Source organism: Ranitomeya variabilis, chromosome 5, assembly GCF_051348905.1.
Source record: "Ranitomeya variabilis isolate aRanVar5 chromosome 5, aRanVar5.hap1, whole genome shotgun sequence".
Classification (NCBI taxonomy): Eukaryota; Metazoa; Chordata; class Amphibia; order Anura; family Dendrobatidae; genus Ranitomeya; species Ranitomeya variabilis.
In genome coordinates, this window is record NC_135236.1 from 187,146,035 (window position 1) to 187,159,347 (window position 13,313).

A 13,313-nucleotide genomic window follows, 5' to 3' on the forward strand; every position below is an offset into this window, starting at 1 on the left:
GCAGCATGAGATGGTGCATTATCATGCATAAAAATAATCTTGCTGCGGAAAGCACGGTTCTTCCTCTTGAACCATGGCAGGAAGTGTTGTTTTAGAAACTCCACATAGATTATGGAGTTCATCTTTACCCCTTCAGGGATCATAAAGGGGCCGACAATCTCTCTCCCCATGATTCCAGCCCAAAACATTGCTCCACCTCCTCCTTATTGGCGCCTTAGGTGTGTTTTCATGGGGTGTTCATCAACCAGCCATCCTCCACTCCATCCATCTGGACCATCGAGCGTTGCACGGCACTCATCGGTGAACAAAACAGTTTGGAAGTCAGTCTTCATGTATCGTTTGGCCCACTGGAGCCGTTTCTGCTTGTGTGCAGTGGATAGAGGTGGCCGACAGGATGGCTTACGCACAGCTGCAATCCTCTGAAGGACCCTGCATCTTGTTGTTCTGGGGACGTTGGAGGCACCAGCAGCTTCAAAAACTTGTCTGCTGCTATGACAAGGCATTTTTGCAGCTGCTCTTTTAACCTTATGCAATTGCCTATTGGAAAGAGTCCTTAATTTTTCCTTATCAGCACGCACACGTGTGTGCTGGGAATCAGCTACATACTTCTTGATTGTGCGATGATCACGATGAAGTGTCTTGGCAATGTTGATTGTAATCATGCCTTGACCTAAATACTCCACAATTTGTTGCTTCTCAGCAGCCGACACATCCTTTTTCTTTCCCATTATGGCAAAAAATGTAGGCGGAACAGCCTTCTTAAGTAGTCTTGCCTTTATTTGGACACACCTGCCAAACTAATGTGCACAGGTATCTGCAATTGCTTTCAGTGATATAAAGAGCCCTGACACACATCACCATCAGTGAGTTTAAATGACAAACAAAAAAATTCTAACCTTATCACTCCTAAACTCTTTGTGAATAATAATTTGGTACACAGTGTATTAATCATAAAATTATACATAATCAGTTTGCTAGTGTGTTATTATAACTTACACTGTTAACGAAGATCATAAATGTATATTAAAGAAGCACTCCCATCAAAATTTGTATCATCTTAAAGGGAACCTGTCACCTGAATTTGGCGGGACCAGTTTTGGGTCATATGGGTGGGTGTTGTGAACTCTGTGTTCAGGCTCCCTCTTGTGGTTACTGGTGGTATGGTGTGACTTTTGCTTTGGGCTCCCCCTGGTGGCTTTGCCTGTTATCCTGCTGGTCTCTGGCTATCAGCTGGTTCGTTATCCTCAGGGAGGTTCCTATATAGCTCTGTTTTACTTCCACTTGTTGCCGGCTGTCGATGTAATCAGTGCTATTCAGATTCCTTCTGACTACCTTGCTCCCAGTCCATCCAGGATAAGCTAAGTTTTGTTTGCTCATTTTTTAATCAGCAGTGTTTATCATGTTTTCTGTTCCAGCTTGCTAAAATGTAATTCCCTCGCTTGCTGGTTGCTCTAGTGGGCTGAGTTTCTCCCCACACACCGTTAGTTGGTGTGTGGGTTCTTGAAATCTCAGAATGGATATTTTGTAAGGGTTTTTTATTGATCGCATAGACCCCTGCTCTATTTTCTGCTTTCTAGTACTAGTGGGCCTCTTTTGCTGAATCTGATTTCATCCCTATGTATGTGCCTTCTTCTTACTTCACCGTTAATATTTGTTGGGGGCTTCTATATCTTTGGGGATTATTTCTCTGGAGGCAAGCGAGGTCTTTCTCTCTCTTTAGGGGTAGCTAGTTCCTCAGGCTGGCTCGAGACATCTAGGAATTTTTTAGGCACGTTCACCGGCTACCTCTAGTTGTTTTGGATAGGTTCAGATTTGCGATCAGTCCAGTTACCATCTCCCTAGAGCTCGTCCTTAGTTTAATCACTTGCTGATCTATTTGTGATCCAAATGAAGTGGGCATTTGAGGAGTGGCGACATTGGCTCGAGGGAGCTAAGCATCGTGTGGTGGTCTTGACTGATCACAAGAACTTGATTTATCTCGAGTCGGCCAAGCGGCTGAATCCCAGACAGGCTCGTTGGTCGTTGTTTTTCTCTCGTTTTGATTTCGTGGTTTCGTACCTGCCTGGTTCGAAGAATGTGAAGGCTGATGCTCTTTCTAGGAGTTTTGTGCCTGACTCTCCTGGAGATTCAGAGCCGGCTGATATTCTTAGAGAAGGGGTGATTTTGTCTGCCATCTCCCCAGATTTGCGACGTGTGCTGCAAGAGTTTCAGGCGGATAGACCTGATCGCTGTCCACCGGAGAGACTGTTTGTCCCGGATAGATGTACCAACAGAGTCATCTCCGAGGTTCATTCTTCGGTGTTGGCGGGCCATCCTGGAATATTTGGTACCAGAGACTTGGTGGCCAGGTCTTTTTGGTGGCCTTCCTTGTCGCGGGATGTGCGTTCCTTTGTGCAGTCTTGTGGAATTTGTGCTCGGGCTAAGCCTTGCTGTTCTCGAGCCAGTGGTTTGCTGTTACCTTTGCCTGTCCCGAAGAGGCCTTGGACGCACATTTCCATGGATTTTATTTCTGATCTCCCTGTCTCTCAGAGAATGTCTGTCATCTGGGTGGTGTGTGATCGTTTTTCTAAGGTGGTCCATTTGGTGCCCTTGCCTAAGTTGCCTTCCTCCTCCGAGTTGGTTCCACTGTTTTTTCAAAATGTGGTTCGTTTGCACGGGATTCCTGAGAACATTGTTTCTGACAGAGGATCCCAGTTTGTGTCTAGATTTTGGCGGACCTTTTGTGCTAAATTGGGCATTGATTTGTCTTTTTCGTCGGCCTTCTATCCTCAGACGAATGGCCAAACCGAGCGAACTAATCAGACCTTGGAGACTTATTTAAGATGTTTTGTTTCTGCTGATCAGGACGACTGGGTTACTTTTTTGCTGTTGGCCGAGTTTGCCCTTAATAATCGGGCTAGTTCTGCTACTTTGGTTTCTCCATTCTTTTGTAATTCGGGGTTTCATCCTCGTTTTTCCTCGGGTCAGGTGGAGCCTTCTGACTGTCCTGGAGTGGATGTTGTGGTTGATAGGTTGTATCAGATTTGGAATCATGTGGTGGACAATTTGAAGCTGTCTCAAGAGAAGGCTCAGCTCTTTGCCAACCGCCGTCGCTGTGTGGGTCCCCGACTTTGCGTTGGGGACTTGGTGTGGTTGTCTTCTCACTTCGTTCCTATGAAGGTCTCCTCTCCTAAGTTCAAGCCTCGGTTTATCGGTCCTTATAAGATTCTGGAAGTCCTTGGCCCTGTGTCTTTTCGTCTGGACCTCCCAGCATCATTTGCTATTCATAATGTGTTCCATCGCTCGTTGTTGCGGAGGTATGTGGTGCCTGTGGTTCCTCCGGTTGAGCCTCCAGCCCCGGTGCTGGTTGAGGGAGAATTGGAATACGTGGTGGAGAAGATCTTGGATTCTTGTATTTCTAGACGGAGGCTCCAGTATTTGGTTAAGTGGAAGGGCTATGGTCAGGAGGATAATTCTTGGGTTGTCGCCTCTGATGTTCATGCAGCCGATTTGGTTCGTGCCTTCCATGTGGCTCATCCTGATCGCCCTGGTGGTTTTCATGAGGGTTCGGTGACCCCTCCTCAAGGGGGGGGTACTGTTGTGAACTCTGTGTTCAGGCTCCCTCATGTGGTCACTGGTGGTATGGTGTGACTTTTGCTTTGGGCTCCCCCTGGTGGCTTTGCCTGTTATCCTGCTGGTCTCTGGCTATCAGCTGGTTCGTTATCCTCTGGCAGGTTCCTATATAGCTCTGTTTTACTTCCACTTGTTGCTGGCTGTCGATGTAATCAGTGCTATTCAGATTCCTTCTGACTACCTTGCTCCCAGTCCATCCAGGATAAGCTAAGTTTTGTTTGCTCATTTTTTGATCAGCAGTGTTTATCATGTTTTCTGTTCCAGCTTGCTAAAATGTAATTCCCTCGCTTGCTGGTTGCTCTAGTGGGCTGAGTTTCTCCCCACACACCGTTAGTTGGTGTGTGGGTTCTTGAAATCTCAGAATGGATATTTTGTAAGGGTTTTTCATTGATCGCATAGACCCCTGCTCTATTTTCTGCTTTCTAGTACTAGTGGGCCTCTTTTGCTGAATCTGATTTCATCCCTATGTATGTGCCTTCTTCTTACTTCACCGTTAATATTTGTTGGGGGCTTCTATATCTTTGGGGATTATTTCTCTGGAGGCAAGCGAGGTCTTTCTCTCTCTTTAGGGGTAGCTAGTTCCTCAGGCTGGCTCGAGACGTCTAGGAATTTTTTAGGCACGTTCACCGGCTACCTCTAGTTGTTTTGGATAGGTTCAGATTTGCGATCAGTCCAGTTACCATCTCCCTAGAGCTCATTCTTAGTTTAATCACTTGCTGATCTATTTGTGATCCTCAGCCACTAGGGATCATAACAGGTGGGGTTTTCGGGTGTTTGATTCACCCTTTCCTTACCCGCTGGCTGCATGCTGGCCGCAATATTGGATTGAAGTTCATTCTCTGTCCTCCGGAGTACACGCCTGCGCAAGGCAATATTGGCAAATAAGGCAAATGCCAATCATCTTGTACGGTGTTGGGTTGTGAGCACAATCCCCATCTGTGGACGTCGGGCACTCAGACCATCCTTGTGGAGTCGGTTTCTAACCATTTGTGCAGACACCTACACATTTGTGGCCTGCTGGAGGTCATTTTGCAGGGCTTTGGCAGTGCTCCTCCTGTTCCTCCTTGCACAAAGGCTGAGGTGGCAGTCCCGCTGCTGGGTTGTTGCCCTCCTATGGCCCCCTCCACATCTCCTGGTGTACTGGCCTGTCTCCTGGCAGTGCCTCCAGCCTCTAGACACTACAGTGACAGACACAGCAAACCTTCTTGCCACAGATCGCATTGATGTGCCATCCTGGATGAGCTGCAGTACCTGAGCCACTTGTGTGGGTTGTAGAGTCTGTCTCATGCTACCACAAGTGTGAAAGCACAACCAACATTCAAAAGTAACCAAAACATCAACCAGAAAACATTGGTACTGAGATGAGGTCTGTGGTCCCCACCTGCAGAACCACTCCTTTATTGAGTGTGTCTTGATAATTGCCAATAATTTCCATCTGTTGTCTGTTCCATTTGCACAACAGCATGTGAAATTGATTGTTAATCAGTGTTGCTTCCTAAGTGGACAGTTTGATTTCACAGAAGTTTGATTTACCTGGAGTTATATTCTGTTGCCCAAGTGTTCCCTTTATTTTTTTTGAGCAGTATAAATATATATATATATATATATATATATATATATATATATTACAATTTAAATTTAAAAACATAAAAACATTGCGAGGTGAAAAAGGGAGTTACAGGCATGGCTGCAACATGGAAACACACAAGAATGCAAGACCAGGAGTTTCCACAAGGGGCACTGTTATACCACAGTAGAAACAAGTCATTGTCACCTATAAATAGGTCATTTTGTGCTTCATTACGCCTGGCTGGCAGACTGAAATGCCAACTAACAGAGACTGCAGCACATTTAAAAACCCAGTGGAATTCTAGGAATGTTCTTGGCACAGACCTAAAAATGAAAAATGGCAGTGTTACAGTTGTCATAATTAATTAATTCTTGAACAGTCGGGTGGCAACATTAAAAAGGAACATTTTTTAATCCAAGGAATATGAAACCATTAAGATATAGTTTAACTATTGGTAATTAAATAGTTGTATTTATTAATTGCCCAAACCAAATATTTAAGGGTAGTCCTTGTAAAAGCCTATGCAAATGGAGCAACAGAGTCACCATGGCAAATGCATGAAATAGAATATATGAAATCTGACAAAAGAAAATTATGCCATGCAATGCTATAGAACATGCCATGCAATGCTATAGAAGCTCTAATAAAGTGCCACAAAAATAGAGCTGTAATATGGTCATTTAATAAATCCGCTGAAGACATGATTTAGTGGCAAGTACTAACATATATATATTTCATAGGTTCTCATCCTGTACTTGTAAGTGCAACCTTCCATCAGCCTCCTTCAACTGGAAAATAGCTTTCCATTGTGAACTTTTTTTTGTTGAGGGGCTGACGGACAGATCCTGTCACTTGCTTCTCCATCAACTCTCATTTTTTGAAAAGATGAGCTCTGCAGTCTATAAGAAAGGCTGCACCAATTTATAAAAACTTTTTGCAGAGTCATAAGTAGATGTAACCATAGTTCACTGTTTAAAGTGATCCAAAGGGTAGATGAAAGATTCTATAGCCTTCTATTAGCATAATGTATGTGCTAACTGAAGGTCAAAAATAGTAATATTAGTGTATGTGTTCATGTCTCTAGATAACTCCACATAGTTTCATTTTAGGTAAAGTTAGTAAATCTTTCAGAATCTCAGGTGTGTTCTCATCCCAATTCTTTAGCAACCATGGGATTGGAGAAATGTTACAAGTCATTATTGGAACATTCTTCTCTATGTAATAACAGACAACAATTCAAGTTCAGGATTTATGAGAATTTGCTTCACAATACTTACTGTGGCATGCACTTACACGACACATTCTGACAAGAGCTGGGGTGGGAAGTCCATGGCACAGTGACCCATTAACAATGACTACTTTCCCTTTAGCTGTTATCTTCTGACATAGTAGTGTCCTTCTCTGCACTCCAACACCACATCTTGAAGAGCACTACATCCACAAACATAAAGCCATAAGTTTAACATTCACTTCATGAGTAAAGCTTGGAGTCCCCTAAAAGAGGATCTTTCATCATTTTTTTCATGTTGAACTGGACACATGATGTAATAATGGCTGCAGAGCAGAATAAAACATTTTTTGTTAAATTTGTCCTCTTCGCTGAGGAGATATTAGCATTTAGCAATCAAAGTATTTGGCACCTAATGAGTTAACATCCACTTGAATTTAGCAAAAAAAATATTAAATAGTGTTCACTGGAGGCATATGTCATGGCCTGGTTTGGGGATTCAATTCGGTGACCTGTTGAAGCTATTGCCCTTTCTTCCCAGTCCAAATGCTAATGGTTTCTATTGTCTTTGATATCCCTACTTGGTTTGCTTCTCTCCAGGTGTTTCTTATTTTCCATTTTTGTTTTACCCTATCACATTCTGGGTGTGGTTTTATATATTCATCCTTCATTGCACTTCCTTGCTGGCTATACTTCTATGTAGATATTTGCTGAGTACCAAGCCCTCAGTAACGAGAATTTCCCTGCTAGACAAACACCATTTGTATTCCTTCTGAGTGTCTGTTTGTGTACCTGCCCAGTACCTTTTCCTTTGACCACACTTAGGGTACTGGGAGGATATTCTTGTTTCATTTATTTCTGGTTCTCCTTAGTTTTCCCTCTCTCCTCTTTATGAACATGCTTTAAGTTGTCTCACCCTGGGTCTTAGTGTCCACCTGCACAATTTCCACTTCCCTTATAGCAAGGTATATCAGTCACCCCTATGGATATTCCGAAGGTATGAGAAACCTCTCAATGGCCTTTTAGGAAGTCAAGTCCAAGGTGGTGTTTTTTGTTGTGTGACTAGGGATTGTCTAGTGTGCACAGGGAACAGTAGTAGGGTGTGAGTGTGTCACTTTCATAACAGCATGTAATTCTTCTGCCTGAATGATACTGACCATTCATAAGCAGGCAGCAACACTGAAAGGAAAGAACACACCCTATACTGTATACAATAGTTGTTCTGTATATAGCGCAGACCACGGGCGGCATTAGCTACCACTACAGTGATTCTCTGTATATACAGCATACAATGCTCTGCCTTATATACGAGACTTCCCCCCAATAACTCCCATGCGCCCCCCAGTGGACAGGTGTTATCTGGTTACAGGGGAGTAGAGTGGCAAATAACACCTGACCTTACTACACCTGCAGAGGCTGCCTCTCCCAGCTTACACCCGCAGAGGCTGTCCCCCCAGCTTACACCCGCAGAGGCTGCCTCTCCAGTTTACATATATATATATATATATATATATATATATATATATATATATATATATACACTCACCGGCCACTTTATTAGGTACACCTGTCCAACTTCTTGTTAACACTTAATTTCTAATCAGCCAATCACATGGCGGCAACTCAGTGCATTTAGGCATGTAGACATGGTCAAGACAATCTCCTGCAGTTCAAACCGAGCATCAGTATGGGGAAGAAAGGTGATTTGAGTGCCTTTGAACGTGGCATGGTTGTTGGTGCCAGAAGGGCTGGTCTGAGTATTTCAGAAACTGCTGATCTACTGGGATTTTCACGCACAACCATCTCTAGGGTTTACAGAGAATGGTCCGAAAAAGAAAAAAAATCCAGTGAGCGGCAGTTCTGTGGGCGGAAATGCCTTGTTGATGCCAGAGGTCAGAGGAGAATGGGCAGACTGGTTCGAGCTGATAGAAAGGCAACAGTGACTCAAATCGCCACCCGTTACAACCAAAGTAGGCCTAAGAGCATCTCTGAACGCACAGTGCGTCGAACTTTGAGGCAGATGGGCTACAGCAGCAGAAGACCACACCGGGTACCACTCCTTTCAGCTAAGAACAGGAAACTGAGGCTACAATTTGTACAAGCTCATCGAAATTGGACAGTAGAAGATTGGAAAAACGTTGCTTGGTCTGATGAGTCTCGATTTCTGCTGCGACATTCGGATGGTAGGGTCAGAATTTGGCGTAAACAACATGAAAGCATGGATCCATCCTGCCTTGTATGGAGCATCTTTGGGATGTGCAGCCGACAAATCTGCGGCAACTGTGTGATGCCATCATGTCAATATGGACCAAAATCTCTAAGGAATGCTTCCAGCACCTTGTTGAATCTATGCCACGAAGAATTGAGGCAGTTCTGAAGGCAAAAGGGGGTCCAACCCGTTACTAGCATGGTGTACCTAATAAAGTGGCCGGTGAGTGTATATATATATATATATATATATATATATATATATATATATATATATATAAAATCTCCAGTTGGGACTTCCGACCGCTGTCCACGAATCCCATAAGGCACCGCGGCAGTGTCACAAGGGACATACACGTCTCCGCTATTCCTGTGCATGCGCAGCAACAGCCACAACTACGTGCTCTACCCGCACATGCGCAGTAACGACGCGGCTGTTACTGCACCTGCGTGGGGAATAGTGGAGATGTTAATTTCAACGAACTCCCAATGAGATAGCATCGGGCCTATTTCTAGTTTCTAATAATCATTTCCCTTGTCAAAGAGGTGTATCCTTACATAACCTGACAGTCTCTCACTGACTGGATAATGTCAGACACAGAGGGACACACTGACAACTGGTAATGCACAGTTGTTAATCTATTCATAAACTCAAGGAAAGTAACAAATTAAGGCTTCTTTCACATTTCCGTCGGTCGGGGTGCGTCATAATGCAGTGAAGCGACATATCGACGGATGTTGTGAAAATAGTGGAAAATGTGTGCAACGCATCCAGTGTTATGACGGATGCGTCGAAGGACTTCCTGCCTGCATTTTCAGGTATAAGATTCTGGAGAAAGAGAGAGAGAGAGAAAGAGAGACGGCTATCCATCACAATCCTTGGCTAATACAAGTCTATGGGAAAAAACAGGATCCTGCAGAAAAATTTGCAGGATCCTGTTTTTTCAAAACTCGACGGATTTCGACAGGAGGAAAAAGACGGAAGTTTGAAAGAGGTAGCAACACAGACATCTAAGAAAAGATGTTCCAGAATAGTTATTACATGGAGAATAGAAATATTTAGAAAAAAAAAATCACATGTCAGGAAAGTTGATAGGTCTCCTCTCCATGAAAGATGTCAGCATTTTCATGCTGCCCAAAATACAGGCAGCACAAAATCCATTTAGACTCCCTCATAACAGAGTGCAAGTTCTTTTCTGAAGTTCTGCAGCTTCTCAGAATAAACGTAGCTTTAAAAATGAGACTTTTGCAGGTAATAGCTCGGTGTTATTATCAGATTGTTAGTGGCACTATGTTGAATTCTAATTTTCCTGTAGGTTCTACACCTGCTATATAAACTACGGTTTGAGTATCACCTTGACAAAGGACTTTGCAAGCTGGACATTAAAAGGTGTGACACTAAAAAAACATGTAAACCATCTGAACTTCATGCTATTTATCATGGCACTACGGATACATATGACCTCATACCAGACTGACCTTAGACCATTCGCCTGTTCTTAACTGTAGGGGACAATCCAATCTCCCACAATGTTTCTGACTTGCAGGCTTTTGCATCTGGCAGAGCTCCTCTGAAAGCTTCATAAAGCTGCCATCTGCCAACAAGTGTTTGCAACTCACTTTGCGGTTTTGGACACCTCCTCCACACGTCCGAGAGCACTGAGAACACAAGCACAGCATTGTTCAGGCCATCAGAATCACTTCAGGCACAGGGTTCTGCATGGCGCAAGTCAACTGGACAGCACAGAGAACAAGATCTTTGCACACAGCACTGTCACATACTCAGACACTTTTTCGGAATTACGTGGTATGGTAGCCAGATTCATCTTGTTATCTAATAACCGTGTGCTGTCATTAGTCAGTATACACTGTGTTACAAATTATTATGCACATAGAGTTTAGGAGTGATAAGGTTAGAATTTTTTTGTTTGTCATTTAAACTCATTGATGGTGATGTGTGTCAGGGCTCTTTATATCACTGAAAGAAATTGCAGACACCTGTGCAAATTAGTTTGGCAGGTGTGTCCAAATAAAGGCAAGACTACTTAAGAAGGCTGTTCCACATTATTAAGCAGCCTACATTTTTGGCCATAATGGGAAAGAAAAAGGATGTGTCGGCTGCTGAGAAGCAACAAATTGTGGAGTATTTAGGTCAAGGCATGACTACAATCAACATTGCCAAGACACTTCATCGTGATCATCGCACAATCAAGAAGTATGTAGCTGATTCCCAGCACACACGTGTGCGTGCTACTAAGGAAACATTGAGGACTCTTTCCAACAGGCAATTGCGTAAGGTTTAAAGAGCAGCTGCAAAAATGCCTTGTCATAGCAGCAGACAAGTTTTTGAAGCTGCTGGTGCCTCCAACGTCCCCAGAACAACAAGATGCAGGGTCCTTCAGAGGTTTGCAGCTGTGCGTAAGCCATCCTGTCGACCACCGCTATCCACTGCAACAAGCAGAAACGGCTCCAGTGGGCCAAACGATACATGAAGACTGACTTCCAAACTGTTTTGTTCACCGATGAGTGCCGTGCAACGCTCGATGGTCCAGATGGATGGAGTGGAGGATGGCTGGTTGATGGACACCCCATGAAAACACGGCTAAGGTGCCAACAAGGAGGAGGTGGAGTAATGTTTTGGGCTGGAATCATGGGGAGAGAGATTGTCGGCCCCTTTATGATCCCTGAAGGGGTAAAGATGAACTGCATAATCTATGTGGAGTTTCTAAAACAACACTTCCTGCCACGGTTCAAGAGGAAGAACCGTGCTTTCCGCAGCAAGATCATTTTCATGCATGATAATGCACCGTCTCATGCTGCAAAAAACACATCTGCATCTCTGGCTGCTATGGGCATAAAAGAGGACAAACTTATGGTGTGGCCACCATCTTCCCCTGACCTCAACCCCATTGAGAACCTCTGGAGCATCATCAAAAGGAGTGTCTACGATGGCGGGAGGCAGTTCACATCTAAGCAACAGCTCTGGGAGGGTATTCTGTCCACATGCAAAACAATTGAAGCAGAAACCATCCAAAAACTGACAAATACAATGGACGAGAGAGTTCAGAAGCTTCTTTTGAACAAGGGGTCCTACGTGCAAATGTAACATCACCTAGAATAAAGTTTTCACTTGAAAACTGTTTGATTTCATTTTGTAATAAGCTGATAATGCTTATAACTTCACAATTGACCATTTTTTTGTTCAAAATAAAAAAAAAAGTTGAAAACTCTGCTGTGCATAATAATTTGGAACATGCATTTTGAGTGTTTATTTTTTTAAAAAAGATACTGTTTTCATAGGCAGTTTGTTCCAAAACATTGCAATTATACTAGAATAGTAGATGACTGGAAAATAACAATGACTGCAATTCAGATAGGTAATTTAGAGAAAATATGAGGAAATATTATTTGCATAATAATTTGGAACACAGTGTAGAAGAATAACAGTGCTTCAACAGTAATATTTATTAACTCGACACAAAATAAAAAACCTTTTAGGCAAGTGAGGAAAAATGCTGCAGAGTAAGAATGCTTTAAAAAATGGCTAAAAGTTTATTTACATAAAGTATCAAAATACAAAGTGAATGAACAAAAGGGAAATTTATTTCCAATCAATATTTGGTGTTTCTACCCTCTGCCTTGAAAACAAAATCACAGTCATCAACATTGCCCATTTCTTAGTGTCGTGAATGCTGCGAAATATAGTCAGATACTTCTCCGTCATGCAATGCCATCAGGGATGTGTCTGATTGGCTCCAAATTTGTTCTACAGCAGGACACCAAACCCAAACATGCAGCCAATGTCGTTAAGAACTATCTTCAGGGTAAAAAAATGAGTCTTGGAAGTGATTATATGGTCCCAACGGAGCCCTGATCTCAACATCATTGGGCCTGTCTGGGATTACATGAAGAGACAGAAGGATTTGCACAAACTTCCATACACAGAAGATCAGTGGTTAGTTTTCCAAGATGTTTGGAACAATCTTCCTGCTAAGTTCCTTCAAAAACAGTGTGGAAGTGTTCTTGAAGAATTGATGCTGCTCTGAAGGCAAAGGGTGGTCACATCAAATATTGATTTGAATTTCTCTTTTGATCATTCATACACTTTGCATTTTATTAATTGATAAAAAAAACTATGAACACTTCTATTTTTGAAAGCATTCTTACTTTGCAGCATTTTTGCTCACCTGTCTACAACATTTCCACAATGAAGTATATATCCTCTCCTCAAAATTGTAATTGCCAAACCAAGAAAGAAAAGTCAATGAATTATAAAAATCAAAGGCTTAATAAACATGTTAATGATACACAAATAATTAAAAAACTGGAGAAAAAAATTAAAAACATCTTGATTTATTAAATATAAAATATGAATGCCACATGCAGAAATAACCGCACATATATAAAGCAGACAAACCTTCAGCAGTAACTCACCAGTTAGAATAATTGCAGGAAAAATGTGCAATTGGGGATATTAAAATATAACTTTTAATATCAAACTTTCAAAAGAGCCACAGTGACTATGAAGCCAGGGTCACACGAGCGTATAACACGGCCGAGTGCTACATGATAAATTATCGCATATTACTGGGCCCTTGGTTATACTATGAGACAGCTCACATCTGTGATTATTTTATCTTGCCAATTTGGCATGAGAAAACAATTGCAGCATGCTGCGGTTGGAAGCAAGGCTTG

General features: G+C 42.7%; 1 protein-coding gene across 4 annotated transcripts in view; it reads right to left on the minus strand.

Moving 5' to 3' along the window:
* The window catches only part of ADAMTSL3 (ADAMTS like 3), a 793,440-nt gene that overhangs the window by 109,766 nt on the left and 670,361 nt on the right, over window positions 1-13,313 (minus strand). For all 4 annotated transcript variants that reach the window (XM_077263637.1, XM_077263634.1, XM_077263636.1 and 1 more), the window contains exons 19-20: window positions 10,098-10,277; window positions 6,460-6,613 (exon numbers count right to left, since the gene is read on the minus strand). In XM_077263637.1, coding sequence (XP_077119752.1) covers window positions 6,460-6,613; window positions 10,098-10,277 — 334 coding nt within the window. The remainder of the gene's footprint in view (window positions 1-6,459; window positions 6,614-10,097; window positions 10,278-13,313) is intronic.